Below are 26,713 nucleotides of genomic sequence, written 5' to 3'. Positions count from 1 at the left end.
CCGTATTGGTCCATTTGATCGACCTTTGTTGTTATTATTTATTTTATTTTATTTTCAGTTGTTACAGACGGGACAGACATGACTGAGGGATGGGAAGGGGAGAAAGAAAGATGAAGGAAAAGAAAAACAGAAGGGAAGAGGGACAGTGAGAAAGGGCACTTAAAAGAGAAAGAAGAGAAAAACACACACAGACACAATCATGCATTCCCACCCTCATGCACACATATACAAATACTCAGCACTCACCCAATGTAGGGATAGACATACATGGACACTCTACACACAATCACACTCCCCAAACAAACTCTATACCCCGGGTCCAGGTACCCTTGCCGCTGGAGGGGGAAACGGCACCTAGACCCAGGAGATGTTACCCTTTCCCCCGGGGTGGAGGCAAGCAGACCACCCCAGGCTCCGCAGCAGCAGGGAGGCCCCGAATCCCAGATCCCAATCGGATGGCCAACACCTCCTCCCAGCCCCCCCGCCCCAATGGCCAGCAGAGAACAGGGGTGTGTGAAGACCCCAACCTCCCTCCTCTCGCTCATGTGTAGTGTTGCGTCGTGTTGTTCTAAGGTGCATTTAAAACACGGGAGAGCATGGTGCTGCTGCCAGAGAGCAGAAGGTGTTAGCACGGCCCCTCCCGAGAATCCTCAATGTCTACATGGATTTAAAATTGAGAGGTGGGCACTGGTGCTAGAGGTGGGGTTAAATACACAGACCGTCCACTGGACACCGTTAACGTGCCCACCCTCAAGGCCCTATATGTATGTGTTATGAGAGTGTCAGTAATGTGTATGTCTAAGTTGTGGAATAAAATTGAGGGACAGGTGGCCAGAAGGGGCCAGAGGGGGGGGGGGATGCCTCCCCTGCACCCTGGTGACACACCCGCACCCCAAGGCCCTACTTGTGTGGGTGGGTGTGTTGGAGCGGGAAGAGGGAGGCAGCCGGGGATGTGGAGGAAAAGAAGGGAGGAGCAAGATGCCCCTACCTGGGGCCAACTCCCCCGCTGACCCCAGTAGGCACGCCTGTCCTTCGGCACCCACCAAGGCAAGGGAGCCCAGGCCCATACAGACCGGGGCCTACGGCATCAGGACCGTACTGCTGTCATTTCTGCAGGTGTTCTTGTGTATGCAAAATGATGCATGTACTAACTTTTGTCTTGCATGACAGAAACATAACTCATGCAGTATACATGCTTTGTTACGTTACAAACTTCTACAGGTAATCTACAAGCCTGTAAGTTTTGAGAAATTAACTTGTGTAGTGGCCGTATGTGCATATTTCTGAGATCTGGCTAAGAGTGCTGGAGCTTGGCAGTATACCGCAGTGGGCCAGTGTCCTTGTCTCTCTCCTGTTGTCTGGCTCTTTTCCAGCATCTGCCCTCTTCCTGCTGGGCCTCAATCTGACGAGCATGACTCTCTCCTTCCCTCCCTTTTTCTTCTCCTCCCTCTCTTTACAGAGTCCTCCGTCCTCCCTATCCTCCCTTTCTCCATTTCTACCTCAGATGTACTGTTAGCTCCAGGGGACACTAAGGACAAAAGGGGCTATATTGCTTTATAGCCATGTACCATAGCCACTTATTTATTGTGTCCACATTCCTGGTCCCATATTTGTATGTGTAATCTGCCTCTTTTGCAGGGCAACTCAGTTCCTGAGCAGCAATGCTGAAATGACTCATCTCCCAGAGGGTCAAATAAATTGAGTCTCACTGAAGATGCACTGGAAAAATGTCTTTAGCAGCAAAATTGTTGGACTGCTCTATAGCCCAAGGAGTGAAAAGAATCAGGAGAAAATTCACAAAATATATAGGATAAGATTTAGTGCAAGGTTCTTGTTCTAGGAGTCTTGTTGATGATTTTGCATGACAGAATTTGTTAATGAGGAATTACACAGGAGAGTGTTGCATCATCATATCTGGAAGCAGAAAATCTGTATTAATGCAGCAGAAAATCCAAACATGAATGCGATATGCAGCCTCCTGTTTTCTATCTTTTTTTTTTACGGCTTACGGCCATACCACCCTGAACACGCCCGATCTCGTCTGTTCTCCTGTTTTCTATCTTATCACATTATGTTGGTTATTATGGAGCTTGTAATAGGCAGGCCAGGGTTTTGAAGAGATCCATGGTGGACCCTATGTTTAAAACCTTGTTCCTGTGTGTGTCTGTGTGTGTGCTGGAAACCTGTGGCTGCTGCAATGCAGTATGAAGGAGTAAGGCGGCATCACAGACCTCCAGCATCAATAAAAAGACCACTGCACTCCAGGGACTGTACCGGCTAAATGGCAGTACCAATTGCTACACTGTAAGCTCACTTTTGTGTCACCTGGAAACACTAAATACAGCTAATCCTCCAGTGATTTTCCAGTATTTCTGAAGCTACCTACCTTTCTTAAAAAAACATTACAAACATTAAAAAACATTTTTTGTAGGTATATATTTTTTGTTGGTGTACATATATATATATATATATATATATACAGAAATACCAAGGGCTCAGAGAAGAGCTCGAGAGGATGTGGAGGGTGAAGGTAACGGTGGTCCCCGTGGTAATCGGAGCACTAGGTGCGGTGACTCCCAAGCTAGGCGAGTGGCTCCAGCAGATCCCGGGAACAACATCGGAGATCTCTGTCCAGAAGAGCGCAGTCCTGGGAACAGCTAAGATACTGCGCAGGACCCTCAAGCTCCCAGGCCTCTGGTAGAGGACCCGAGCTTGAAGGATAAACCACCCGCAGGGGCGTGCTGGGTGTTTTTTGTTTTTTTTTATATATATAAATGTATATATACATATTGGTCCTCTAATCCATCAGTGAGAATGACCCTTCAGTCTCTCAGTTCTCAGGTTTATTTTCTCTTCTGCATGTCAGTGAGCCAAAAAAAACATCTGATGGAGATGCTGAAATCAATACCTCTTGGTAACAAATTCATTCTTGACACCCTCGCCTGCCAACTTATACAACCAGCCAGCCATTTGAACATCCCCATATGATTAAGGCACACAGAGCATTTAGAGTGTAGACAACCTTCACTTTTTAATTTAAGAAAAACACCTAATAGTAAGAAAATGAGTTTCAAAGACAGCATTTGCAGTCTTTCTAACAGGCCCCCAGCTCATAAATAATGACCATGCTGTCATAACTAACCTGGGAAAGCCATTATGAGATACAGAGAGGTATCAGCTTGTGTGGCAGCAGGAAGGCATGCAGACAGACAGCAGGGAAGAGGTTGGGAGCCATGATGGTCTCGGGGTCTGGCAGGACAAGCCTTGGCAGAGTCAGGTCTCACACAAATCATCCTGCTGTCTGCCCCACTGCCTGTTTCTCCTGAATCACCTCCCTCCCTTGCTCATCCAAGGGAATCCCACTGACCTTTGGCTTCTGAGGAGGTCACTTCTGGCCACGGCGCTTTCATTCCCAGCTCCAGTATTGATTCCCAGCTCAGGTATCAGAATCAGAATCAGAATCAGAATCAGAAAGGGGTTTATTGCCAAATGTTGAGCAGGTTTACAACATTAGGAAATTGCTGCGGTGCTTCAGTGCAAACATAGTGTCATAAATAGCACTTAAATAGACATGAAAAAATAAAAGAAGGGATAAGAATTAAAAGTGCTACGTAGAAAGATATGTGCATGAGCTATACATGAGATATATACATGAGAATAAGAATTAAGAGTGCTACGTTGAAAGATATATACATGAGTGCAGGTGGTGATCAGTGCCAATCATGGAATGATGCAGTGAACACAGCGTAGGGTCATGTGTTAGTAGCGGGAACAGTCATATGGTTATTGTTCATGTGTCCAACAGCAGAGGGGAAGAAACTGTTCTTATGGCGAGAGGTTCTGGTGCGAATGGACCGGAGCCTCCTGCCTGAGGGGAGCAGGTCAAACAGACTGTGTCCAGGGTGAGAAGGGTCAGCTGAGATCCGAGCTGCACGCCGCAATGTCCTGGAGGTGTACAGGTCCTGCAAAGATGGGAGTCTGCAGCCAATCACCTTCTCAGCAGAGCGCACAACACGCTGCAGTCTCTGTTTGTCCCTGATAGTGGCTCCAGCGTACCACACGGTGATGGAGGAGGTGAGGATGGACTCGATGATTGCAGTGTAGAACTGCATCATCGTCCGTGTTGGCAGGTTGAATTTCTTCAGCTGCCTCAGGAAGTACATCCTCTGCTGGGCTTTCTTAATGACGGAGGTGATGGTGGGCTCCCACTTCAGGTCCTGGGTGATGGTGGTACCCAGGAAGCGGAATGAGTCCACAGAGGTGATGGGGGTGTCAGTCAGGATGATGGGGGGGAGTGGGGCTGTGTGCTTCCTGAAGTCCACAATAATCTCCACTGTCTTCTGGGCATTCAGCACCAGGTTGTTGTGGCTGCACCAGGACACCAGACGTTCAACCTCCCTCCTGTAGGCAGACTCATCCCCGTCCGAGATGAGTCCAATAACGGTGGTGTCATCTGCAAACTTGATTAGCTTGACAGACTGGTGGGTGGAGGTGCAGCAGTTGGTGTACAGGGAGAAGAGCAGAGGAGAAAGAACACAGCCCTGAGGGAAGCCGGTGCTGATGGTCTGGGAGTCCGAGACATTCTTTCCCAGCCTCACATGCTGCTTCCTGTCCGTCAGGAAGTCAGTGATCCACCGGCAGATGGGATCAGGCACATTCATCTGGGAAAGCTTGTCTCGGAGATGGTCTGGAAGGATGGTGTTGAAGGCAGAGCTGAAGTCCACAAACAGGATCCTGGCGTAGGTTCCTGGGGAGTCCAGATGCTGCAGGATGAAGTGTAGGGCCATGTTGATGGCGTCATCTACAGACCTGTTGGCTCTATATGCAAACTGCAGGGGGTCCAGGAGGGGGGCCGTGAGGGTAGTGATCATCAATAGTGATGAAAGGACAGAGTTTGTTCTTTATTCTGAATATAGCAAGGGGCAATGATGGAGGATTTGCTCTATTTTAGTCCCTCTGTTCTATCTATTATTCATGAATTGTGTTGCCAGGAAAGACTGCGAGTGTAACTGCCATGAACAGGCATTAAAAAAGAAGTAAAGCTGTTATTACTTCCACTATACTAATAACGCACAAGAGAACAAAGATTATCAAAAAAGCTCCTCCCACAAGCATTTATGTTGTTTCTGCAATAACAGTCATGCATGAACATGCTCACATATTTCCTAAAACAGTAGCCACAGGTTGATATATCAGCTTTTTATCAAATGCCTGAAAACTTCTCGAAGATAAACTAAATATGCAGAAATGAATTTTTTTTTTTTTACTCTTAATTTTGCCATTGCAATTTGAGAAGATCGCATCTTTTAACCATCAGCTGAATAGTGGTGGAGCTGCGTACCCCTTTAAATTGCCCATACTGCAGATAAGGTGAGCGCTAAGCTATAGTGCAGATGGGGAGCGCGTTTTTCCGCCCTTGCCTTTCTCCATCACCAGCCCGTCTCTTGGTATGCATAGCAATGCCTGACTGCAGGTTTGACTAAGCTTTATATACCAGTCCTGCGGCCGAAGCTGACAACAGAGATATTTTGCCCAGAAAGTTTTTTTTTCTTCATGTAAAAATCTCTCGCCTCCCACCGTGCTGACACCATGCAGGGGCCATAAAGGCCACTTTACATGTGTGTTCACGTGTGTGCGTGGGTCTCCTGCTCAGTGAAATTGCATAATCTTCTAGCCCACTACGTAGGGCGGTTCTTTCACGCATGTCGTTTCAAGTCAGTGTCTGAGGAGGCTGCTCTGCTCACCATGTAGGCTATTAGGAGATTCTCAGAACTGTCTCTGCATTAGATACTGGGATGCACTGCCTGAGCATGTCTGCATCTCAGTCTGGAATCTGGTGGAGATGCTAATTTATGCCTAAATTATAAATAAAAATGTAAATTGACTGTCTGACGCATGCATAGATTAACTCTTCTGAGCAACCAAATTATTTTCACACGCCTTCAAATTATTAAATCGTGGTAATAAGATTATATTTTTAAGCTCCCTTCCTCCCCCGCGCCTCGCCTTGTCCCCCCCTTTGCAGATGTTGCCTTTCTGAGCACCTTATGGGGACTATTTACCTTTGAGGCTGTCTGCAGCCATCAGCTCGTCACACAGTCATACATGCTTGGAGGAGAACAGTGGTGGAAGATTTTTTCTGCTGATCCCAGCACCTTTGGTTATTAAGGGAAGCACCAGCACCTCCTTGATCGGTTCCCTCCTCCTTTTTTTTTCTTCCTTTCTTTTTTCTTTTTCTTTTTTTTTGCCAATCGCCATCCCACGACAGCGTACCCGGAGGAAAGGAGTCGGGGAGGGGAAAGCGAGGACACACCCGCACATACTGTACCCGGTGTACACGGCAAGGATGCCGCAGACAACATGAGGTGAATATCATCGACTGTCCCAAATTGGAAATTCATTTTATACCTGCACTGGAATCAGATCGCCCGGTGAGCGCAGCTGGTTATTCACTTCCCTAATACCAGCGTCCAGCAGGAGCATCAAATCACATCCAGATGGGAAAAAAGATGTCTGCACGTATGTATGAAATTAAAGCAGCTTTACCTATCATTTCCATTTCCATTAAATGTGAACATGAGTCGTAGCATTTTGTAGTTGGCGGAATGATTTGCGCTGCAGCAGAAGAATGTATAGTGACCAGTAAACCTGTAGTTATGTATTTGCTGTGTGTGTCATAAGCGTTATTATTTTATTTTATAAAACTGTGCTCCTACTTTGTGAGTGGAGATGATGCAGAGGAGAGATACAGTTTTTTCTCTTGGAACCTTTTTCCTTCTATGGATAAATTATTTATAGATGTTTTTGAATATTTCAGTAACAGGCACCATTTCAAGACTAAAATGCTCCATCAAAACTAGACTGAAGTCATGTCTATGTTGCAGCTGTGTATTGCATTTGTTTGGCACAACAGTGAATCTTAAGCATATCACATACATTGGTGTTTAGACTGCAGTGGTTTTCGATGATATTCTAGACAGGAAGCTGTCTGTATGAATTTGGTGTCTGCTGCATTGCCATATTCATGCTTGGCTTCACTAGAAAAGGTATTCCCATTCATTTCAACACATATTGTTCATTGCAGCAGATTAGTGTCCTAATTTATGAGCTCCTGTAAGTGTTATTTGCCCCTTAGCCCCTGCATTTACCTGCATTGAAGTAATTTATATGCAAGGCGGGTTGCTTATTTACATATTAATTTTCCAAAGTCAAGAGCAGGAGTGACATCCTCAAGTTTCCACTTGTTCATTTTAGCTCTGACAGTTTTCTCATGACAGTCTAACTTTACATAATTTCATATCGGATCTTATGACAGTTTTTAGAGGGTGGCTTCATTTTCTTCTATTTTGAGTTGTTTGATCTTCAGGCTTACGCAAACTCCTTACATCTCTGCACTAAACGTAAAAAGTATTGAGTGCTGAATCATGTCTCAGGTTTACCTGACCTTGCTGTCTGTCTTTGCTTTCTCTGTTCTATATGCAGTCAGATCCTAGGTGACATCCTGTGGCCGTCAGGTCTTTACAGTGTTGAGCCCCCTCCCTCTCCTGGCCTCCGCCTGCAGTTCTTCAGGCTGCAGGACCCAGACTCACTGAAAAGTGCAGGCCTCCTCCCCCCGCAGAATGACTGTTGCCACAGCCGACCCCTCTGACGAGGCGGCGGCGCACCCGGGTCACCCGCAGGACTACGACCCAGAGGCTGACCATGAGTGTTGTGAGAGGGTGGTCATCAACATCTCAGGGCTGCGCTTTGAGACACAACTTAAAACGCTCTCCCAATTTCCAGAGACTCTGCTGGGGGACCCCAAAAAAAGGATGCGGTACTTTGACCCACTAAGGAACGAATACTTTTTCGACAGAAATCGACCCAGCTTTGATGCCATATTGTATTATTACCAATCAGGAGGCCGACTAAGAAGGCCAGTCAATGTCACCGTAGATATTTTCTCAGAGGAGATTCGCTTTTATGAGCTGGGTGAGGAGGCAATTGAGATGTTCAGAGAAGACGAGGGTTTTATCAAGGAGGAGGAGCGCCCTCTTCCTGACAACGAGTTTCAGAGACAAGTATGGCTACTGTTTGAGTACCCAGAGAGCTCAGGTCCTGCAAGGATTATTGCCATAATCTCTGTCATGGTCATCCTCATATCTATAGTCAGCTTCTGCTTGGAGACACTGCCCATTTTCCGTAATGATGAAGAGGAAATGCATAAGTCTCAAGCAGAAGTCTTTTCGCCTGAGACCAACACCACAATCATCAGCTACACAGCCACTTACTTCACTGACCCCTTCTTTATCCTAGAGACTCTTTGCATTATATGGTTCTCCTTTGAGTTTCTAGTGCGCTTCTTTGCCTGCCCCAGCAAAGCAGGATTTTTTGGTAATATAATGAACATTATTGATATTGTTGCCATCATCCCTTACTTCATCACTCTTGGCACAGAGCTAGCAGACAGACCAGAGGATGGTCAAGCAGGTCAGCAAGCCATGTCTTTAGCCATTCTCAGGGTCATCCGCTTGGTGCGAGTCTTCAGAATATTTAAGCTCTCTCGTCACTCTAAGGGGCTTCAGATTTTGGGTCAGACCCTGAAAGCCAGCATGAGAGAGCTTGGCCTCCTCATTTTTTTCCTCTTCATAGGAGTCATCCTATTCTCAAGCGCTGTCTACTTTGCTGAAGCAGATGAGCCAGAGTCACAGTTTGAAAGCATCCCAGATGCGTTTTGGTGGGCTGTGGTCTCAATGACAACAGTCGGCTACGGTGATATGGTCCCAACCACGATTGGTGGCAAGATTGTGGGCTCCCTCTGTGCCATTGCAGGTGTGCTGACCATTGCCTTGCCCGTGCCTGTCATTGTGTCAAATTTTAACTACTTCTATCACCGTGAGACTGAAGGTGAAGAACAGGCGCAGTATCTGCAGGTCAACGTGACCAAAGCTGATTCAGCGGAGGAGCTGAAAAAGAGTCGGAGTGGCTCCACCATCAGTAAATCGGACTATATGGAGATCCAGGAGGCTGTGAACAACAGCAACGAGGACTTTCAGGAGGAGAACCTAAAGACAGCCAACTGCACGCTGGCCAACACAAACTATGTAAACATCACCAAAATGCTTACAGATGTGTAGTCATCTTATATTTTCCTCCCTGTCACAGTGGGAAATGTGGAGCTGAGCATCTGGGTGGGACAGGCATACATCCTCCCATCTTATGTGTGCTGAAAATATCAAGGCAATAGAATTCATGCTGTTGATGATTGACTGAAAAATATTGCAAATACCATTCACTTCTTCTACGCCCATCCTGTCTTCACTCGTCACAGCTTGTCCTTAAAACTCCTCATTAATGAGTGGAAATTGAAAATTTAGCATTTCTGCATGGAGTTGGCTTTTTTCTGTGTGACTGTTTTGAAAAGTAAATGATAAGACCTACAAATTTCCCGCTCACAGTAGTAGTGCACAAAAAGAAAGTGGAGAAAACACAGTGAGAAAAGAATCGCTTTCAAAATGAAAAAAAAAAAAAAGTCACACAAGTCCCGCTTAAGTCCCCTGTCCCTTGATCCCTCATTTCCCAAGGCACACTGCTCTGCCATGCGCTTCTGAAGAGCCCTACTTGTGCGCTACATATGCTGCTTCCTGGAGCCAGTGAAACAAAACTGTCCTATGCTACACTATTTAGAGATAAAAAGGACGTGCGAGCATAAAGCAAGCCCAGTCCAGCGCTGGCACGGCCTGTGGGTGACTTGTGACGAGGTTGGTGGTTAAGTACACCACATAATTTCAAGGATGAATGACAGCCATCAGCACTAAGCTCATGGTTTGACACCTTTGTTCCCAGTAGACATCAGTATCTGATGAATGACTGAGAATGGCCTTGAATTTTCACTGCTTTGGTCTTACATGTACTGTACGTATTGCAATGCAAGCTTTCTCCCTCCATTCACCCAAACTGGTCTTACTGCAGAGCTTTGAGGACAACTTGAATGTTTCTTCTTGTTTTGTTTGTTTTCCACAGTTTCACACATAAAGTACTTATTCATATATAGATGGGTAGACTAACTGTGACTTATCTGATAGCCAGTAGGTAGGTGCTGTTATTAGTAAACGTAGTCAGTAGATAATTGCATGACATTTTTATCTGACTGAGAAATTTCCACTTGTTTCTCGACTGCCACTTGCTTCATCACACCACTGTATATTTGTTTGCACACTGCCTTCTGTACAAATCCACACTTTTAAAAGGATGCCTGCAGGTAGCTGTTACAAGAACCTAAAACTCTATGTCAGAGGATTTCTTAAGAAATAATCATAAAGCCAAATCCTACATGTAACAGGATATGGTATCCTTGTCAATATTAACATTCCACGTAGAAGTCATTACCAATTAACTTTTGCCAGGTCGCTGTAAACTGAGCTACGAGCTGTGATTTTGAGCGTTAACTCACACCCTAGTTTTGGACATTTATCGCAATTGCAGATGTGATAGACTTGCAGTGGTGTTTTTTCTCACAGGTTTGTCACATGATCACGTCCTCACGATCAAAATACTAACTTTTAAGGACTAGTGTATAGAAAAATGCTTCCCCCAAACTGCCTTGTATCTGGGTTTACGCTACTCTCCTAGTGTTGCATGACCTCAGAAACATTCCTAGCATGTGTTTAAGCTCAAAGAAGAAGCCTCTAAGACAAAAAGAGTATAATTATTACAATAGACATATTTATTTCTTATGTATAAAACAGTAAATGTATACAGACAAAACACACACATATATATAATGCTCATATACTTTTATGAGAATTAAAAAAAACCCTAAAATATCAAACTTTTAAGAGAAAGCAAGAGTCTTTCCACAATGTGCAGATCATTGCCATGTTTTTTTTTTTTTTAAATGATAATTATGAACACTGTTGTTCACCTGTGTCGGAGCCTGTCTGGAGTGCCAAAGACACACTTCCACTAGCCATTTTCTTTGCTGGTGAGTTCTCAGCAAACCTGATACACGTCCTGGATTTAGACACTAGACGTTTGCTTCACTTTATACAAAACTGCCTTTTGTGAAGTAGTTGTTGAAAGACGCAGTGTGGTACTGAACTGTGTCATCCCTAACCAGAATCTTTTCTCAGAAAGCCTTTATTGACATTAAATTGGCCAGAATCTAAATAGAGTCTGGCTGTCCACTGAAAACACTCTGATGCCAGAAGCACAATCTGTCTTTAAAAGTTACCATCAAATGTGAATTAGGTTCTGATTCTTGTTTTCAGGTAAGATTTTCCACTGTTTGCTCAACACTGCCAAGGTAACAGTCAAAGGCAGTAACATCAATATGGGAAGTGATAATTAGCAGTAGTGTAGCAGATACTGTCTAACCCAAGGGTCCTCGGACTTCATATCCGAGTCTCTTGCCTTTCTACATCTTTTCACGGATGTCTTCTGTAATTAGAAAGGTGATGGATTAGGAGGAGGTCTGTAGCAAGAACTGTCTTGATGAATTCTGTCATGTCAGGATGTACATCTTTATTCTAAGGCAGGGGTGCCCAATCCCAGTCCTCGAGAGCTACCGTCCTGCAGCTTTTAGATGCATCCCTACTCCAACACAGCTGAATCAAATGGTTTGATTACCTCTTCAGCATGCCATCGTGTTTGGCAAAGGCCTGATAACAAGCCATTCATTTGATTCAGTTGTGTTGGAGTAGGGATGCATCTAAAAGCTGCAGGATGGTAGCTCTCGAGGACCGGGATTGGGCAGCCCTGTTCTAAGGGTTTCATTCTGCTCACTGCAGTTTCAAACTGCAGGAGCAAAGTGATTTAACAACATCGCTGCCAATATGTGCTCGTCCAACTGCCTGACCCGAGGCTTCTGACATCCTCTCTTTGTCCAAATCTGTTTTTCTGTATCTTCAAAACATTTTTAGGGAATTTTAGTAAGTAAACTGCATGTGTTGCTTTTTTAAGAGTAGCTTGAAGGTGGACTGAGATCCTGAAAAGGTCATAACTCAAAGTAGGACCGAAAACAAAAACCAGCTGATTAGCAACATTCTCAAGATCATATGGTAGAGGTGGTGGTGTGAAAAGCATACACGCTATCTCTTAAAAAAACGCAAAGAAAGAAAGAATTAACCTCTTTGGAGCTCCACAATTTAACCAAGAGCTTATTGATCAATAGTTGAGTATTGGTTTGGGTGTTTGAGTTGTGTGCATGTGTGTGTGTGAGTGTGTCTCTGTGAGTCTGAGAGGGAGAGAGAAGGAGAACTGCTGAATGTCAGTGTATTAGCCTGGTTGTATAGCTGCATTTATGCAACAGCCATTTGCATATCTTTGTATGTGGGGAAAAGAGAAAACACTCACAGTCTGACCAAAAAATATGTCTATGCATGCCAATGCGTCAAATCCTATTGTCATTTCTTTGTTTTTACCATTTTGTTGGACAGAAATTTAACATAAATGTTACACGTTAGCATTTAACTATTTGTTTGACAGTAGGCATGCTATTGTACCTCAGCCAACTTCACTGTAGCAACTCATTTACTGGAGTTCACAATGTTGTAGTTGTATATCAGCAATTATTTCTGCTTAAAGCACAAAGACAAGTAGAATCATGCTTATCTGTAAACCTACAGATTTAATCTGCACAATGTTTGTTTGTTTTTTTAAATTTTCAGTCTAAACAAAGTCAATTATACATGAAGTTGTGTTGTTTTATGGGGAGCACCACAGCCTCTAAGAGTTTCATCTCTCACCTGCTGAGGGACCCACCAGCAAATCCACTCCATGAGAAGGGTGCCCAACAGTGAATACACTGAGAAATCTATGCAGAGATTTGTTATTAGCTGGTAGTTTGGGGGGGAAAGAAGGTTCAGTACATTTTTTCTGTTTTATCGGGCATAAATTCCATGTCGATCCCAAGAGCTGACAAAGCATTTGAAAGAAACCTCAAAGCAAAAATGAAATACTTTTGCAATATTCTGCTGCTGTATGTCAAACACTCACATGTTAGCTGAATGTGAATATGAGCTCTCTGATCTTTGGGGTTTGTTTGAACCGCGATGTCAGCTCTGTGTGACAAGGCTCATACATACAGGAAACAATACAGTCAATATGCAATCTTAATGCATGTGTGTGTTTAAGACTTTTTTTTTTCTTTTGACCCCAGAGCCTGATAGTGTGGCATCCACTGAAATTTGTACAGTTGTTCACTTCACCCCCCCCCCCCCCCCCCTCTTCCCTTGTCCTCCCCATTTCATAGAGGCCTGAAAACATCCATCAATGTTGATACAGTGGATAATGGATTTTCTTTCTATGAAATGAACTATGACAGAATAATGTAAATAGTAACCAATGGATGATGGAGTAAAAACCATGTACTATATACTGTATGTGAAGTCTGAATTTAAAACATAGTATTATCTGCAATAATCTATCTATCTATAGATAATAGATAATAGATAATAATCTATCTATCTATCACTTTACAACAAAAAGGACAATCTATGGACAAGAAAAACATGCAGAATTTTAAAAAAGGCATATAATCCTTCCAAATGATCATAACCATGAAAAAGTAATATCAATAATGAAGCCAATAATAACTCATTTGAAATTGTGTTGTGTGTGTTTATTGTGTGTCATTTCTGCCCCTTTTTGGTCATAAAATCATGTGTTTTATTGACTTTGGCATGAACACAGTACAAGCAGAGGTGTTTTTTAACTGTTTATCCACCCTTTTTTTCCCCACACGTCACAATGTTAACAAGGTATTTAGTCTGAAAATGATTTGAGGTGCTAATTTTAGCTGAAGAGCATCTGTGCTGATACAAAATGCCGTAAATCGATCAAAAGCTTCTTTGTTGTTATTCTTAGGACAGCCGGCATCTTTGTAGCCACGGGCAGTGTAGAGGACATTTTCAGATGCCTCCTGGTATCTTCAGTTTCTGCCTCCCTTTAAGTGCACGGAATATGCTCCCTGCAGTTTAAAAGAGAGAGCAGGGTGTTCTATTAATAGCTTTTTGTTGGTGGAAGAGATAGGAGAAGGAGGAGAATGTGAGCAGAGACACAGAAAGGTGAAGAGAAAGAAAGAATTTTAAAGAAATCCTTCAATCATTCAGTGAACTTTCTGTGGATCTCTGGTCTTGACATCCAAATGTAAAAATCCATACTAGGAAAAAAATGTACTAATAAAAGCAGCTTGTTTTGTATGCAGTTAAATAAAGGTTTTTTTATTTATTTATTTGAGGTTTTTTTCGTTTAGATCCATAAAATGTGCCGTTGAAATTTCCTATATATCTATGAAGTACTCTTTTATTCTTGAGTTCTTATGATATCTTGTGTTATCTTCTCACCAGACACATCTACACCTGAGTGGTTTTGCAAGCTGCTGCCTTGTGCTCTTCTATCTTTAGTCCACTTGTGCTTTAACTACAGCAATGCATTGTGAACAGGAGCACTTGGGGCCTTGGTGCTGTAGCTACAGCTCTGCTTTAGTCATTAGTCTTGCTTTGATCCAGCGATGCAGTGCAGCTCTCTGCAGCCTCTTTGCTGAAACCGGGGCAAACAGTGACAGGCAGATGGGACAGAGCAGCCTGAGCAAGGACACAGGCAGCAGGAACAAAGCCCTGCTGCAGGTTGCTGCCACTGCCACAGAACTGTTGTGAGGGAGCAACGAGTGAGACTGTGTGTTGTTTGTCAGGGATGGTAGCATACCCACAGGACCATGGATGAGTAGTCATACAGGCTTGCACTGTGCTTACCAGCTTGTAATTAGGAGACGAGTGCTGTGGGACTTGGAGCTAATCCAACAGGGCTGCCCAGCATCAGACCACACCCTGTTATTACAAGGTGTTAAGCTTTATTCTAATTAAATCCAGTCCTGGAAATAGTGTCATGAGTTTTGAAATTGTTAAATTTAGCTGTTTAGAGCAGTGTACAAGACACATGCTTATTTTATTTCATTTTATTATATTTTAGCTTTTTTTTTTTTTTAATGAAGGGTTTTTTGCATTCAGTTTTAGTTGTAGAACGATTTAGCGATGGAAGAAATGATTACTGCCCTCTAGGGTGGCATTGCTGAAACTACACAAAGTCTGTAATTGTAATCAATTTGTTAAAAACACCTTGTGGAAGAAGCATTGAGATTGAATTCCAAAGATTTAAAAGTTAAATATTAATTTAGCAGATGAATACCTCTGTGAGTGATGTAAAATATGATTATATCATATTAGAAAATTTCAAGCCTCTGAGAATGGCAGCTCTGTTTAATCTAATTCCTAAACAGTTAAAGCAATGTTTTTGTAAAACTCCTTGAATTAAAGCCCGAAGCCATTCTTACAAGCACATTTTTTTAATTTTTTTTATTTCATTTTAATATTTTATTCCTTCTTTATATAAAACTCACTGTGGTGGTGTGCAAAAATGGTGTCTTTGTTCAAAAACATATGGACCTAACTGTATACATTGTACAAAGTTAACTCCATGTATAATCTATACAAAGAAGAATTTAATGCAAGAATGCATTAAATTCTATGCTATATTTTTAAACTCAAAATGCATAAATAGCCTGACATTTATAAATGGATGATTAAGTCTTAAAAAATGTTCCAGTGAGCAGGGAGGATACTTGCTTTTAAGGAAAAACTTGTAATATCAAACAATATCACGTGTCTATCATAGATCATAGGTCTTTGGTCAAGGTGCAGATCTCGTGTCTCTGTCAAGACACCTTCTGAATCTGACTTCCTTCTGTGCCCCATATATGATCATTCCTGTACTTCACTGTTTCACTGTTCCAAAGACCAGCAAGTGCTTGTTTCTGCAGGAACCTGAGCAAATGTGGTGGAAAGACAGACAGCTCTTGTGACAATATGAAGGTCCCATATTAACTCTATCACCACTGCCCCATAGGAATACACACAGACATGCCTTTTATATTTTGACAGTTTCAGGATTTCCCTAAAACTACCATTTTCCTTCATTTGACTCACAATGGTGGGTCTAAAGTCCATCTGAATAGATATAAGGTCTATTTCATCTGTAACAGGTTCAATATGTTTTTCGTTTTGTACATTTTGGGTCACTTTAGGAAAAGTAATCAAATTTCTGACTGAAAAGTAACATTTTAGGTAATTTATACTGTTGTCAATTCTCAAAATGTGTCAAATTGGGCACAAACAGTGTGTCAGGGTTAAGGAAAGTGGACTAGTGGTTCACAGCTCCCTCTGAAGGGTCAGCCTCCCTCTGAAGGATCATGAGATGATCAAAGCCAGTAAAAAAATCAAAATTTATTGTTTTCTCACATATACCAAATATTTCAAACTTTTCAAATTTAGTTTTGCCCTTGAACAACTGAAGTAGCAGTGGGAAATGCTTTTCTGTAAATTTTAAGAGAGATAAAGGCTGGAAGGCCCTGATTAAGCTTTTATATACACTCTATATTAAAATAAAATATAAAACATTGTTTTGTTTTATGTGCAATCGTTCACGTCCCTACATCTGACATCTGGAAACTAGAGATAACAAAAAAGGTAAATAGAGAAATAAAAAGTGTAAAATCTAAGTAGCTCAAGATTAGACTTGAGCTTGCTTAAACAGCTGCTTGAAAAAAAAATACTAGGCTGTTCTCTGCATAAACACTCTTGATTGTCTAATCAGTAATTGAGTCTACACTGTTAACCTTTGCTGTATTTTTCACAGTAAAATACCACAAAATGCCCAGTAACTTACCTGAAAACATTTCTACAGTTAATTACTGTAATTTGCTTTGCATTATGGGTATATTAAGGTTATTTACATTTACTTACTGTATTTTTTAAAATTGCGGTAGTAGTTATACCTACCATTAACACATTAGCAGTAGTGCTACTGTATTATGTGATTTGAATGGTTCATCATACTGTTTGTGTATTTTTACTCTTTCAGTGGTTGGTTGCAATAGTGCATTACATTTTAACTCTTTCACTGCCAACCATTTCCAGATTTTCCTCCAACCTATGCCATTTGTCAGTATGATACCAGTGAAAGTATTATGGTTTTGACTTTTTAGGGGACTTGCCTGTGTGTAAGGTTCAAGAATTCTGATCATCTAATCTGCTGCATGCAGTTGTATGCACATGCACAGCTGCTGCAAATGTGTGCTTGCCACTGCGTTGCCAAAGGCGAACTTCAGTCAGTGGAGAATATTGTAATAATTTGGCGGAGGCTTCTCAGTCGAGCAGTAACTGAATTGCTCATTTACTGAACGTGCAACATGTACAGAACTCTTCTGGGAACTAGTCAACCCAACTTAGTGAAACACACACTGAATGCATGCTGGCCCCGCCCACCCACCTACCTCTACCAACCACCACTCCATATCCTGACTGACATGACCTGTGATCCAGTGATTGACAGGAGAGGAAAGACAGTCCAACTTTGTTAACTCTTCATTACGATATGCTCGAGAGGACAAAAGATTTTGCACCTCGTTATTGTTGGACCTCTGTGTGGAAACTGCAAACAGGACGTCATAAGGTAATGCAAAGGACTCTCCTACCTAACATACTAGTTTATTAATTCTTAAGAGCATATATATTTTTTGTGTGTGGGGGGGAGGGGGGGGGGCTTAAAATCGGTGTTAGCTTGGTCGAAATAGCACATTAGCTGAATTATTCTGGAAAAAATAGGTTGTGTGTGTTTTTTTCTTTTCTTATTTAAATATATATTTAGATATATATTTTCCACGGGGAGGGGCGAAGAACACAGGCACAACGACAGTCTTTGTCTTTTTCCCGCCGAGTGTGGTGCATTGTCCTCCTGCGCTTCTGTTCTATGACTATTGAGAAGCTGGCCATGCTAACAGTGGGACATTTAGCTTCAGCTAAAGCAGCAGGTAAAAATACACATTTAATGAGAATAAAGAAAGACAACTTTTTTTTGGAAATTTAGAGACTGCTAAAACAATCTTATCCAGTTTTGAGCTTGCTCATGTAGGTTAGCCTGCTTTATTTAATTTTGTGTGAGCTGCAGTACACAACACTAAAAAGTTAATATAACATTAGGTTGGTGGCATGAGGAACTCCAACCTAAGTTTAATATTTATTATTTTTTTAAGTGGGAAGGGGAGCATGTTTTTTTTCCTTTAATACAACGTCTTCCAGGGTCTTTTTCATAGGAAAACCGTGTAACGTCTGTGTTAGGTTGGTCAAAAGAGCAATTAGTTGAATTATTCTTGAAAAGATGGGTTGTGTGTTTTTTTTCTTTTATTTACTTATGTAAATATATTTTTCAAGGGTTAAATAAATGCAACATTAAATTAACAATTGTCTCTCTGTCTTTTCCCGCCCAGTGTGGTGCATTGCTGTCCTCCTGCCCTTGCTGGCTGCGCTGACAGTGTGATGTAGCCTCAGTGTTTGTGTTTTAAAGGCTTTTTCCACCAAGATGTCTGTTGAGAGAGAGATGACCTTACCCATCACACCAAGGGTAATAGCGCTTGGTAAGTAAATAGTTTCAATCCTCTTGTAATATTTTTGTAAAAAATCTATGTAATTATTGTGGTATTTGTACCCACAACAACTTACTTAACAGGGGTTTGTCTGTTTTATATTGTATAAAAATAGAATACACACAGTTTGCTGCTGTTTCTCTTATTATTTATTATACACAATGACCAACAGGAAAAAACAGCCTAACATTTCAGCACAGGCCAAAATGCCAAAACATTAGGCAGTTTTTTCCTGTAATTGATCATAATTTTCATTACATAATAAATAATAAGAGAAATAGCAGCAAACTGTGTGGATTCTATTTTTGTACAGTGTGAGGCCTGCTATCCAGCATTCTTGTGGAAACCTTATTTGTAAGGGTGAGCACATTGTCTTATTGGACTCTTGTCTGTTTTTAGGGAATAATTTCATGTCTGCAAGCCGCTGGATGATCAGTTTGGAGGGCAAGGTATTTTATGAGCCTGAGCAGATGCATGACTTTGCCAGCACCCTTGCTGTCTTCTTTGCGTCATACTACGTTTTCAACCTTGAGTATCAGGAGTCAGTGTCCATCACACAGGAGATGATACAGAGGTAAATACTTTACACCATTAAAGCTTACACCATTTAAGAATGAAATATATGTGATAGCTTGACTACAGTTGCAGAAACATATAGGTGATTGCTGTAATGTATGTTTTAATTTTGAAATTAAAGCAGCCTTTTTTCCGTTAAAAGGTTCTTTGTGAGGATCAATCCAGACATGGGAACAAAATGCCCTGCAAAACTTGGTACAAGCTGCAAGACAGGTCGTGTCGTAAAGAGGAAGGTTACAAGCATCAGCCCTCGGATCACCACCTTCCTCCAGCGGCTCTCTGAGTTTGAATGGAGGACTTCCAACTAGGTAAGAATACAGAGATGATAATATCTTTTACATAGCTGATAATTATATACATACTGTACACACATCCATACAACAGTATGAATGATCTCAGACAGATGTGAACAAGTGAATAACCTGAGCAAACATGAATATTGATGATGTGTCTTTGACAGGTGGTGATAAAGACTACGCTGAACCCGACCATCCTGGTAACGGAAATCTAAATCCCATGTCACATTCTATTTCCTGGGACCCACTGATAATTATTACATTTTGTAAATGATTTTTGTTTTACAATTGTAATAGTTTATTTAATGTTCATGCTGGTGGGTTTGTCCTGTTTTTAGTGGAATGAAAAACTGTTTTCCTTAAAAAAATCAGACACGGAAAGGTGAAGGACTGTGTAGTTTTCATGTACGCTTCTATTTATTTTGGTTATTGACATTGTTTTTATTCAGTTGAAAAATGTTTTTCTTGTTAAAAAAATATCAACAATAAATGTTGGTTTAATTCACTATTCTGAGACTACTTTATTGAATTATATTGTTTTTTGTAAACTACACAGTCCTTCACCTTTCCGTGTCTGATTTTTTTAAGGAAAACAGTTTTTCATTCCACTAAAAACAGGACAAACCCACCAGCATGAACATTAAATAAACTATTACAATTGTAAAACAAAAATCATTTACAAAATGTAATAATTATCAGTGGGTCCCAGGAAATAGAATGTGACATGGGATTTAGATTTCCGTTACCAGGATGGTCGGGTTCAGCGTAGTCTTTATCACCACCTGTCAAAGACACATCATCAATATTCATGTTTGCTCAGGTTATTCACTTGTTCACATCTGTCTGAGATCATTCATACTGTTGTATGGATGTGTGTACAGTATGTATATAATTATCAGCTATGTAAAAGATATTATCATCTCTGTATTCTTACCTAGTTGGAAGTCCTCCATTCAAACTCAGAGAGCCGCTGGAGGAAGGTGGTGATCCGAGGGCTGATGCTTGTAACCTTCCTCTTTACGACACGACCTGTCTTGCAGCTTGTACCAAGTTTTGCAGGGCATTTTGTTCCCATGTCTGGATTGATCCTCACAAAGAACCTTTTAACGGAAAAAAGGCTGCTTTAATTTCAAAATTAAAACATACATTACAGCAATCACCTATATGTTTCTGCAACTGTAGTCAAGCTATCACATATATTTCATTCTTAAATGGTGTAAGCTTTAATGGTGTAAAGTATTTACCTCTGTATCATCTCCTGTGTGATGGACGCTGACTCCTGATACTCAAGGTTGAAAACGTAGTATGACGCAAAGAAGACAGCAAGGGTGCTGGCAAAGTCATGCATCTGCTCAGGCTCATAAAATACCTTGCCCTCCAAACTGATCATCCAGCGGCTTGCAGACATGAAATTATTCCCTAAAAACAGACAAGAGTCCAATAAGACAATGTGCTCACCCTTACAAATAAGGTTTCCACAAGAATGCTGGATAGCAGGCCTCACACTGTACAAAAATAGAATCCACACAGTTTGCTGCTATTTCTCTTATTATTTATTATGTAATGAAAATTATGATCAATTACAGGAAAAAACTGCCTAATGTTTTGGCATTTTGGCCTGTGCTGAAATGTTAGGCTGTTTTTTCCTGTTGGTCATTGTGTATAATAAATAATAAGAGAAACAGCAGCAAACTGTGTGTATTCTATTTTTATACAATATAAAACAGACAAACCCCTGTTAAGTAAGTTGTTGTGGGTACAAATACCACAATAATTACATAGATTTTTTACAAAAATATTACAAGAGGATTGAAACTATTTACTTACCAAGCGCTATTACCCTTGGTGTGATGGGTAAGGTCATCTCTCTCTCAACAGACATCTTGGTGGAAAAAGCCTTTAAAACACAAACACTGAGGCTACATCACACTGTCAGCGCAGCCAGCAAGGGCAGGAGGACAGCAATGCACCACACTGGGCGGGAAAAGACAGAGAGACAATTGTTAATTTAATGTTGCATTTATTTAACCCTTGAAAAATATATTTACATAAGTAAATAAAAGAAAAAAAACACACAACCCATCTTTTCAAGAATAATTCAACTAATTGCTCTTTTGACCAACCTAACACAGACGTTACACGGTTTTCCTATGAAAAAGACCCTGGAAGACGTTGTATTAAAGGAAAAAAAACATGCTCCCCTTCCCACTTAAAAAAATAATAAATATTAAACTTAGGTTGGAGTTCCTCATGCCACCAACCTAATGTTATATTAACTTTTTAGTGTTGTGTACTGCAGCTCACACAAAATTAAATAAAGCAGGCTAACCTACATGAGCAAGCTCAAAACTGGATAAGATTGTTTTAGCAGTCTCTAAATTTCCAAAAAAAAGTTGTCTTTCTTTATTCTCATTAAATGTGTATTTTTACCTGCTGCTTTAGCTGAAGCTAAATGTCCCACTGTTAGCATGGCCAGCTTCTCAATAGTCATAGAACAGAAGCGCAGGAGGACAATGCACCACACTCGGCGGGAAAAAGACAAAGACTGTCGTTGTGCCTGTGTTCTTCGCCCCTCCCCGTGGAAAATATATATCTAAATATATATTTAAATAAGAAAAGAAAAAAACACACACAACCTATTTTTTCCAGAATAATTCAGCTAATGTGCTATTTCGACCAAGCTAACACCGATTTTAAGCCCCCCCCCCCCCCCCTCCCCCCCACACACAAAAAATATATATGCTCTTAAGAATTAATAAACTAGTATGTTAGGTAGGAGAGTCCTTTGCATTACCTTATGACGTCCTGTTTGCAGTTTCCACACAGAGGTCCAACAATAACGAGGTGCAAAATCTTTTGTCCTCTCGAGCATATCGTAATGAAGAGTTAACAAAGTTGGACTGTCTTTCCTCTCCTGTCAATCACTGGATCACAGGTCATGTCAGTCAGGATATGGAGTGGTGGTTGGTAGAGGTAGGTGGGTGGGCGGGGCCAGCATGCATTCAGTGTGTGTTTCACTAAGTTGGGTTGACTAGTTCCCAGAAGAGTTCTGTACATGTTGCACGTTCAGTAAATGAGCAATTCAGTTACTGCTCGACTGAGAAGCCTCCGCCAAATTATTACAATATTCTCCACTGACTGAAGTTCGCCTTTGGCAACGCAGTGGCAAGCACACATTTGCAGCAGCTGTGCATGTGCATACAACTGCATGCAGCAGATTAGATGATCAGAATTCTTGAACCTTACACACAGGCAAGTCCCCTAAAAAGTCAAAACCATAATACTTTCACTGGTATCATACTGACAAATGGCATAGGTTGGAGGAAAATCTGGAAATGGTTGGCAGTGAAAGAGTTAAAATGTAATGCACTATTGCAACCAACCACTGAAAGAGTAAAAATACACAAACAGTATGATGAACCATTCAAATCACATAATACAGTAGCACTACTGCTAATGTGTTAACGGTAGGTATAACTACTACCGCAATTTTAAAAAAATACAGTAAGTAAATGTAAATAACCTTAATATACCCATAATGCAAAGCAAATTACAGTAATTAACTGTAGAAATGTTTTCAGGTAAGTTACTGGGCATTTTGTGGTATTTTACTGTGAAAAATACAGCAAAGGTTAACAGTGTAATGAGATACATAATGTAGCCCTGGGAGTTTAGATGGAGTAGGACCGTCTAACCGTTCTCCTTCATAGTCAATGGAGAATCAATACATTCATACACTAGACCGCACACTCCACTTATCTGGGATAACAGATGGGCTGGGTTAAAAACATCCTACTGATGGCCAGATACTCTGAAGTCAACTGATTTAAACAAACTCAACAAACCTGTGTTCAATTAAAAAAAGAAGATTTTACATAATGAAGAACGGGGGTGTAGGTCACATAGAAACCAGTGATTAATGGCCTTGATAAATTTCAGTTTGTTGTGTATTGTGCTGGGGGCATGCACAACAACCCACAAACTTGAGATACACCAGAACAGTTAAACACAGTAGACTACTGTATGTTTAATCTTTGTACAAGTTGGTTTTGCAGTCTATCGTTTGAGGCAGTGACAGCTAAAGGAAGTTGATGTTTAGGAGCTCTGAGCTGTTTATATCTTAATGTTAGATTGCAGTGTTGGGGAGTAACGGAATACATGTACCGCTGTTACGTATTTAAAATATAAAATATGAGTAACTCTATTCCGTTACAGTTACCGTTTAAAAAGGTGGTATTTAGAATACAGTTACTTTGTTGAAATAAATGGATTACACTGCGGTACTTTCCTGTTTCATTTTGTCGTGGGTCAGGACTGTTTGGGTTTGTTTGACAGCTACGTTCTGTTGTTACGGTTGCCATGGTTACAGGGCGACGCTCTCTCTCTCTCTGCGACTGTGTGTTTCCTGGGTGAGAGAGCGCCTTTTCGTTGTTGTTGTTGTTGTTGTGCTAAGCTAACAGGCAGAATGCTACAAGCATAGCTCTAAAGAATGTAGCATCATGGGCAGTGTAGTCCATGTTGCAGGGAGAATGGACTGCCATACACGTTATCTGTCTGTGAGCGCGAGGAGGGAGAAAAAGGGGAGTGGAAAGGTATGAGTTGTCATCGAGGAAAAACGGGAGCTGGAAGCATGTAAATATAATAATAACCACTGCAGCCGAGAAGAGTGCCTGACGAGCCCAGTTGTAAGTAAGCTATTAAGACTCGACTGTACACCGTGTTCGTGTTTTCCTCCGAAAACAATAAGTTCCGTTGGAGCAGTCTTTCAACGCCTCTCTCTGTCTCTCGCAAGAAAAGTTGACCCACACAACAAAGTAAAGCTATTTTTCGGCTACGAGCCGACAGGGACCCCGCCGTATTAGCCAGAGGTCCCTTTACTACAGTTCGGAGTCGCGGACCTTCAGTAATAGTAATAAATCACACAGCAATAGTACATTCACGTTGTTGTAAAAAGCATGATAATATATTAAGTAATCCAAAGTATTCAGAATACGTTACTGTCATTGAGTAACGTAACGGAATACGTTACAGAATACATTTTGGGGCATGTATTCTGTATTCTGTAATGGAATACATTTTAAAAGTAACCTTCCCAACACTGTTAGATTGTCCGAAGACGGTCTGAAGAGGCCAAAGTTATCATTGAAAGAGCAGAGGCACAATGTAAGAGACAGAGGGAGGTAAATGTGCCAGAAATATGTCACAGCTTATAAACTGTAACTAATGGCTCTTTAATGTGTGCTTTTTCACTAACTATATCTATATATTTTTCAGTTACATAATCTAAATTTTAAAAAAAAATCATTTATCAAGAGTTTGTGCAACTCTAATAATTTTTTTTAAATGGAATCCATCAGTCACTTTTCAAGAGAAGATGGTTAATCGCTTTCTTCCATGTAGTTAAATTTAAAACTCCAGTTTTTCTTTTGGATATTTCTAACTTTTGGGCAGAGCTAGGAATGTTGTTACCCCCCATTAACTATACAGACAGGATGGGTGTAGCTTCAAAGTCTGAAAAGTGAAGTTTTGCTGAGTTTATTGTGTTATTTGCTAGTTTAAAGTCTATCTTAAGACATAATCGAATGATTATTCCATAATAATGTTTATTTTTCAAATAATGTTCAAATTGATAGTGAAAATAAAGAAGATTGTGTTTTAGGGTCTACTATAACTGATTACCGAATGGGGATCCTGCAGTTTCTTGGAGTTGCCCATTGCTCATCACATTGGGGTTTAATGTCAAAGGCTTTAAAACAGGAGCTCGCTGACTAATGGGTGACATCTAGTGATAGATTTGTTTCTCAAAAAATTTAATTACTTGTTTGTTTGTTTTTAAAGCTATCCATGCAATTACTTAATATTTAACAGTATAAAACAGACTGGCACAAATCCCTGTCCAATCACTTTCACCAAGTCTGAGTTTAGATTAATATTTTTTTTTATATATATATTTTCCATTTAGTTACCAAAATTATTTCTCTGTAAATGGCAAAAACAAAAAGTAATTCATGTACAAATATGTGTGATGTATCTGAACTACAGTTGCCATTGGAGTGAGCCATGATCAAGAATGGTGCTATAAATGCACCACACAATGTGTCCATAAAACATTTATGCAGTCACTGCAATTCAGTGAATGTCAATCGAAGTTGAGAAATAAAACTCACTGAATGCAATAAGTGAACACAGTATGCTCAGCATTGCTTAATTGTGATTAAAATGGCAGATATCAATGATCTAAATTAGCAGTTTTCATTTAAACTGTAGGTTCATTAAACTTGCTGTCACCCCTTGTTAATCAGTCCAGTCCACTCTGATCAATCGCTGATCTTTCTTGATTACTTAACCTAAGGGGAAAAGTCCATCCCTGCTGCTGGCTGTGTACACATCTTGTGGAGGCCATTTCTAACATGTTGAGCAATGAAAGAATGTCAGAGGCTTTAAATATCCTGTGTGAGTTAATATTTTATCAACATCTCAGTCCCTAGGCCTCTTCCCCCTTTTACATCCCACATCCAACTCTGAGATTGTGCACAAAGCAGGAACGGTATACTTTTTGTTTTAAACGCCTAGGCCCTGTCGCCCACATATGTGGACATCACATTTTAGGTTGTCTAGACCAATATGCTAAATTTTGCTCTACAGGGCCTGATATCCACTTACGAGGACATTACACTATCAAAATCACTTCTATCAAAGTTTAAAACGAATGTCCTCATATGTGGAAAAAAAAAATCTGGTAATTCTTTGTTTTTACATTCATCAGGTCCCAATCAACCAAATAGCAAAGAGAAATAAAAAATGCATGCCATGAAAGAGTTTGGGTCTTAGGAGGTTAAACCTACCAGCTTTTTCTCACTGTCTTCCCTTCACATTCTCACAGCTTGTGCACTTTCTATTTTTCAACAAAAATGCATTTTCCTGCTATTGGGTTTGCAAATGCAAACCTTTCCCTTATAGAAAATGTTGGTTGTCTTATCTCGGCACATACGATTTCTATCACATGGAATCAAACAGAGAGGAATCATTTGAAGGAAATTAAATCTTGATGAAAAGGGGGCATTCAAATGTGCTTAATAGGCAATCTAATTTAGAGTTGCAAACAGAAAACGAGCTGAGCAGCAGAATGAAGGCAGCTCCATGTGTGGTTCAGTGTGTCCCACTGCATCCACTGAGCTTATTCATTATGTATGCAATGATCACTTGATGAAGGGGCCTGAAACAAAGCATCATCTTCATTGTACAGATGGCACTGCTGGTGCTTCTTTGCCCAGAAACACTCCGACAACACTACTTGTTTTTATGGAGTTTAATGAAATGTGAGGGGTTTCAACAGCAGTGGCAGTTAAAAATACTCATAGGTTTTCTATAAAAGATAACTCAG

At 40.9% G+C, this 26,713-nt stretch overlaps 1 protein-coding gene across 1 annotated transcript; it reads left to right on the top strand.

The window, feature by feature from the left end:
* Positions 1-7,619: 7,619 nt before the first annotated feature.
* LOC146632707 (potassium voltage-gated channel subfamily A member 2) lies at positions 7,620-9,116 on the top strand. Its single transcript, XM_085353460.1, has one exon. The coding sequence runs from the start codon at positions 7,620-7,622 to the stop codon at positions 9,114-9,116; it is 1,497 nt and encodes a 498-aa protein (XP_085209586.1).
* Positions 9,117-26,713: the final 17,597 nt, after the last annotated feature.

The sequence above is a fragment of the Diplotaxodon limnothrissa genome, linkage group LG5 (assembly GCF_057381915.1).
Source record: "Diplotaxodon limnothrissa isolate DT_005_m linkage group LG5, D_limnothrissa_male_GT1.1, whole genome shotgun sequence".
Taxonomy (NCBI): Eukaryota; Metazoa; Chordata; class Actinopteri; order Cichliformes; family Cichlidae; genus Diplotaxodon; species Diplotaxodon limnothrissa.
This window is presented reverse-complemented; position numbering and strand designations above follow the sequence as displayed.